The sequence below is a fragment of the Octopus bimaculoides genome, chromosome 15, assembly GCF_001194135.2.
Source record: "Octopus bimaculoides isolate UCB-OBI-ISO-001 chromosome 15, ASM119413v2, whole genome shotgun sequence".
NCBI classification, from domain to species: domain Eukaryota; kingdom Metazoa; phylum Mollusca; class Cephalopoda; order Octopoda; family Octopodidae; genus Octopus; species Octopus bimaculoides.
In genome coordinates this window covers 1,410,139-1,416,520 of record NC_068995.1, presented here as the reverse complement: position 1 = coordinate 1,416,520, position 6,382 = coordinate 1,410,139, and the positions used below count along the sequence as shown (strand labels likewise).

The window sequence follows — 6,382 nt, the reverse complement described above, 5'->3', positions numbered from 1 at the left end:
TGTGTGTGTGTGTGTGTGTGTGCGTGCGTGTGTGTGTGCGTGCGCATGTGCTTCTGTATATGTGACTTGTATACGTGTAGGATGATTTATAAAGTCCTTCTCAAACTTTAAATCTTATTGATGGATTGAATTTCTTTTTTGCTTTTCAGTGTTTCATTCTTTATTTTGTTAAACTATTGGGACAAGGCCATGCTGGTGCACCGTTGTATTTACAAATATAAATCACTTTATATTAATCCATTCTGTTGTGGCACCCTGGAGATACTATCACAGCACCTCTAGATATCCTTCTTCTTCAGACCCCAATAAACCGAGATGGGTTTTATCTCACTTCACTAGCAATCTTTCTGTCCCCTAATTAGCTTGGGTGGATTCTCAGTTTCATGTTGTCTCTCTGTTGAAAGCCTCAATGCAATTTAGTGATCTTTGTCCTGTCTTAAGGTGTGCAAGTCTCCAAAAATATTTCTTAGGACGTGTTGTTCAGCATGATAGCAATGGCCCACAAAACCTGCCTTGCACTGAGCAACCATAGTAAAGGTGGGTGGAATGTAGCCAGGAATCTCTTCTTCTTTGGTCTTGTGCTCATGACATGAGAGGTTTTGAGATTTCATAAGAAACCTGGTATTGATATATATAACATACATTACACACATGATATTAATACATGATATATATATATATCACCATATTGTATATCCACCAACAGTTAATATATACACTGTATTTCCTTGTGTGTAAGTCACACTATTTCATACCTGATCGTAACTGGGAACAAAAGTGAATTGCAGTTTATGCATGAGTGGCTGTGAGATAAGAAGTTTACTTTCCAACCACATGGTTCTGGGTTCAAACCTACTACATAGCACCTTGGGCCAGCCAAAGCCTTGGGAGTAGGTTTGATAGACGGAAACTGAAAGAAACCTGTTGTGTGTGTGTTGTGCCTTCAAATATTGTTGGTTTGTTTTATGTTCTCTTGACTTAGCAGTTTGGCAAAAAGAGATCCCAAGAATGAGTACCAGACTTTAAAAAGAAAGTACTGGGTGTGGGGAAGGATTTGTTCAACTGAGCCCTTCAAGGTGATGCTCCAGCATGGCCCCAGTCTAATGACTGAAACAAGTTAAAACTAAAAGGGAAGAAACACATATATCATACTAACCATTAATAATACTATAATGTTAGTACATAATGATAATATACAGCCATTAACCATATAATATACTAGTTTATTATATAACCATTAATAATTCATGATAGATGAGTCTTTTATAACTATTAACATTATGTAATATTTTTGAAGCAACAACTGAGATGGATTTCACCTTACTGCACCAGGAAGCTTCTTGCCACTCCACCAGCCCCCCCCCCCATTAGTTTTGGTATATTTCCTCTGTTTCCTGCTGTGATTCTCAATCAAAAAAACATCAATGTAGTTAAGTGGTCTTCATTCTTTACCAGGGTGCAGAAGTCTCCAAAACCAACCGTCTGGTACAGCCTGGTGTTCATCATAATAGCAATGGCCAGCAAAAGCTCACCCTGCACTCCACAACAATTGCAGACATGAGTGAAATGTGTTCATAATTATACTTGTATATAAACTGTTAACCTTTGAAATCTAATACATTAATGTGCAATGCAATAACAAAACTACATAAAAACATATCTGCTAACCATTAATGCATAATATGATCATACATTATATACTTATTAACCATTAATACAGCCTGTCTGTCTCCCTGTTTGTGTAGCTACCAATCTTTCTTCCAACCAGAGCAGAGATTCTCAACTGGGGTCCATATTAAAGTTTTGGGTTAAAATTTATCTCCAATAAATTGGTTATTCTTCAACAACACACAAAATTTTGTAACAATTTCTTTTTTAATACAATTCCTAATAATGTTTAATTATAGAAATATAACGTAACTTTTTTAAACGTCGAATGGCTGTTGGGGGTCCATCTGAATAATATAAGATTCAAAAGGGGTCTATAGGAAGAAAAAGGGGTCGAGAAATACTCAACTAGAGTAAACTTCCCAACAAAACTCATTAAAACTAACTCTCTTGTGTGTGTGAGCATGCATATTTATAGATCTATATATATATTTTTATATGTATATATGTATATGTGTGTATATATATATATATATATATATATATATATATATATATATTAAATACACACAAACACATCTAGTTTAATTCTTTCACATTAAGATTTCTTTGTCCAATTTATTGTCTTGAATTAAGCAGCGATTATGTCGCAGCTTCAAGATTTTGATGATGTGATTGTATATTTTTAGAATGACATTGCAGGGTAGGTGTGAGAGGTCAGATCAGGCCAATTTCAACTTAGTACAAGTAAAATATTTTGGCTGAAACATGACAGGTTTGAATGCTAAAGGGTTGATTACCTCCTGAGCAGTCCTGATTGAGCAGGCATGCAATCAAAAGGGCTCCAACCATGGCCACCTCATTTTTGTGTCCTGCATTATCGACAGTGTGTCCATTATTGAAGACACTTGGATGTTGAGGAAGATTTTGTTGGTATTTCTAGCAAGCCAAGCGACCACATAGGGACTCCTTTTGTTGGCTCATGGATATGTGTGTAATGTGTTAATGATCTGTGTATGTGTGTGTGTGTAATACCATATGTAGTTTGCCATTGGTTCTCTGGTTTCTTGTTGAGACTTGGGTGTTAAGAAGTCCGTTTCTTGACAAGAGTGAGAGAGGAGGGGGGGGCATGTAGAAGTGTGTGTATATATATATGTATGTATATATGTATGTTTGTATATTTGTGTGTGTGCGTGTGTGTCTTACACTTTTATGTTATGTATGCAGCAGATTGAGTTACAATTAATTTTTTTTCTTTTCTGACTCTGTTATAAAGTTTCCTTGAAAACCTTGATATCATTTTCTTAAGACACCATGTTGATCATGGTGGTGGTGGTGGTGGTGGTCACGATATTCTTGTTGCTTGTGTTTTATTACATACACCCCCCTCTCTCTCTCTCTCTCTCTCTCTCCACATACACTACGTTGCATACATTCACACACGTACATAAATATTGAGATGAACACACACATTGATATATATACATACATACATACATGCCTTATATGTTGCCATGGTGATGGTGTGTATATGTGTGATTATATCTGTGTGTGTGTGTAGTGGTGTAGGTAATATTAGGGAGATTAAAGAGTGTATATGTGTGTGAGTGTGTATATGGCTGTGTGGGATGCTTTAATCAACCATCACCATTTTTATCTTTGATTGTTTTAAATTAGAGACTTATTTTGTTTGACTTTTTGTTTTTCTACAGTTTCACTTATTGTCTGGATTACATATCACCATCATCACCATCATCACCATCACAATCAGCTATGTGCATGTCCATATGCGTATGCTGTATAGGCATATTAGTTGTGTACGTTCACATATGTGTATTTGTTTAACATCTGTATTTCCATGTTGTCATGGGTTATATGAGGACATATTTGAAGCAGGAGCTTTTGGCAGGATACTCTTCCTGTTACTCACCCGTACCCACTCCCCCCCCCCCACCAGAAGGGAATCTTTTTATTGCAGAGGCTCAAAAGTGCTCAGTGACCAGTCATAATGGGTCCACAAGGAATGTAAACACCTTATCACTCAGAGCAACAGGCATATCCATTCAATATCAACAAACACACACACAGACGCTGGGTTGTACAAGCAGGATACATACAACTCAGAACACGAGTTTATTTATTTTATATTTCTTATTCTGCAGAATTTACAAAAGTGACTCAAAAGCTGAGAGTTTGGTGCACAGCACTTATAAGACTCTCAGCCGATTAAAATATATATGTAAGATGCTTCCTACAGTTTCTACATGCCAAATTCACTCACAAGGTATTTGTCATCCCAGGCCTGTAGGAGAGGGCACTTACCCAAGATGCTGTGCTGTAGGATGGAACCTGAAGTTATGTAGTTACCAAGCAAATTTCTCCACCATACACTTGTGTGTGTGTGTGTGTGTGTGTGGCTGTGTGGTAAGAAGCTTGCTTCCCAATTACATGGCTCTAGGTTCAGTCCCACCACGTGGCACCTTGAGCAAGTATCTTCTATTATAGCCTCAAGCTGTCCAAAGCCTTGTGACTGGATTTGGTGGATGGAAACTGAAAGAAGTCTGTTGTATGTGTCTTTGTGTTTTTGTTTGTCCCCCACCACCACTTGACAACTGGTGTTGGTGTGTTTACATCCCTGTAACTTAGTGGTTCAGCAGAAGAGTCCAACAGAATAAGTACCAGAGTTTAAAAGAAAATAAGTTCAGGGGTTGGTTCATTTGACTAAAAATTCTTCAAGATGGCGCCCCAGCATGGCCGCAGTCTGAAACAAACAAAAGATAAAAGACATATATATATCACAGTTTCACATCCATTTTCCATGCTGGCATGGGTAGGACATGTCATTAATGCCTTGCTTTTTTCTAGAAACCTTAACCAGCTTAAACTGTTTCGCCATTCAACCACTGCTGCGGCTTTTGGTACGCCAAGCATTCACATTTAATGAGACGTATTTCTGTTATATTTTCAGAATGAAGCCGATATGGATGACCACGAGGACAGAATGTCTACAGAGTTATTGGTAAGTGGAAACTAACCTCCTACATCTCCCCCTCATCCCCCCTCCCACACCAAGCTGTTTTCATCTGTCGCTGAATGTCTTTGTGAAATACTGTGATGACTTGATTACACTGTGCTGCATTTGTTGCCCAATACACACTGGTTTCATTGGATCAGTTTAGCTAGATGTAAATAAGTACCATGGGTAGGTAGATCATGCTCACAACTGTAAGAAACCAGGACTTTTTTTTTTTTCACCAGTTGTTGACAAATGTTTCCTTAGCTTTCAGTACTGGGCTGGAACCCCTTCTGTGACCCTGCAGCTGACACGAAGAAACTACTCAAAGAGTTGAAACAAGGACACTAGCAAAATCAAACAGGAAGGCATTTCTGCTTGACACATGTGAAACATGATGAGTCACAAAGTTCTCCCATCAACAAGCGCCAAACGTTCATGAACAGATGTCTCTGAAAGATGCTTTGAGTAAGATGGCAGGACAGACTTTTGGAAACAGGCAGACCAGCAGTTTATTGAAACCCTGATCAAGAGAAGGGTATGAGGTTGGCTGGGACACACCCTATGGAAACTGGTTCCCAACATTACAAGTCATTGAAACACCCCCAAATCTTTATTTACTTTCTTCCTAGAATCCACAAACCCAACAATCTCAGCCATCACCCCTTTTATCTCCACATGCTGATGTCTAACTGAGCTCATCTCTAGCTACCTGTTGCCCCTGGTCCCTGTCCTAACTACCTGTTGCCCCGTTACACTTTAACCATGCCAAGCATCTCTACCTAGTCTCTTCAGATCCCTTTTCACTATAAATGTTTAATCCCTTTACGCGTGTCATCCCCCATAATTATGACCCATCCTCCCAAATCCCTTAACTTCTCCCTCTCTCCACCTCCCTAAACTTATTCTTTCTTTAAACTATTTCCGCTTTGATGATTTATACAAACATTTAAATCGAGCAACCTTCTGTAGCCCTAAATGGGCCCCAATAATACCAATTCATTTGTAGGCCACATCAAGGTTTAACTTTTCACCAATTTTACCAGACTGACCCAGAGCTTGGATTGGCTGTCATCAATGACTCTGGTTCAGCCCCTTAAAAAGAGGACCTTACTCTTTTTTCTATCCTTTTCATTTATAACTTCCAGCCCCTGCACATAGACTCCTTTCCTCTGTACCTCCATCCCCTCCAAAGCACTTCTGTCTCTACCAACACCACTGATCCCTTCACACCATAAACCCTCAGGGCCGCCACTTCTCACTGGTGTGGGAGGGTAGCTTGGATGTGAAGACATGTTATGCTGGTGGCGCAGCGTGCTAATGAGGACACGATGTGCCATGAGGGAGCATGGTAATGGAGACATGTATAGGAGGGCAAACCTGTGATGGTATGGGTGGATGTGTAGAGGTATGGGCATGGTGGCAGTGGTGGTGTAATGCAACAGTAAGGACATGTTGCATGGCAGTTTTAGTGTGGTAGTGAGGACATGTGGTTGGTTGTTTTGTGTGTTAGTGTGGGCATGTATAGGGTACAGTGTGGGAGGTGGACATGTGGTGGTGGTGGTGTTATAGTGTGGATGTGTTGTATGGTGTTGATGATGATAGTGGTGGAGTGATGCTACTTATGGTAATGGTGGGGGGTGGAGGAGGAGGAGGAGCAGTAAAGTGGGGTGGACAAGGTAATGGTGGGGGTGGGTAGATGATGTCGGAAGAAGAATGAGAAAGAAGAACTGGCTGGGGTTGTGGGGTGGGGTAGTGATG

The 6,382-nt window shown here is 39.7% G+C and overlaps 1 protein-coding gene across 2 annotated transcripts in view; it reads left to right on the top strand.

Moving 5' to 3' along the window:
• LOC106874120 (sine oculis-binding protein homolog) overlaps positions 1-6,382 on the top strand; it is a 139,431-nt gene that overhangs the window by 74,520 nt on the left and 58,529 nt on the right. For both annotated transcript variants that reach the window (XM_014921730.2, XM_014921731.2), the window contains exon 2: positions 4,577-4,627. In XM_014921730.2, coding sequence (XP_014777216.1) covers positions 4,577-4,627 — 51 coding nt within the window. The remainder of the gene's footprint in view (positions 1-4,576; positions 4,628-6,382) is intronic.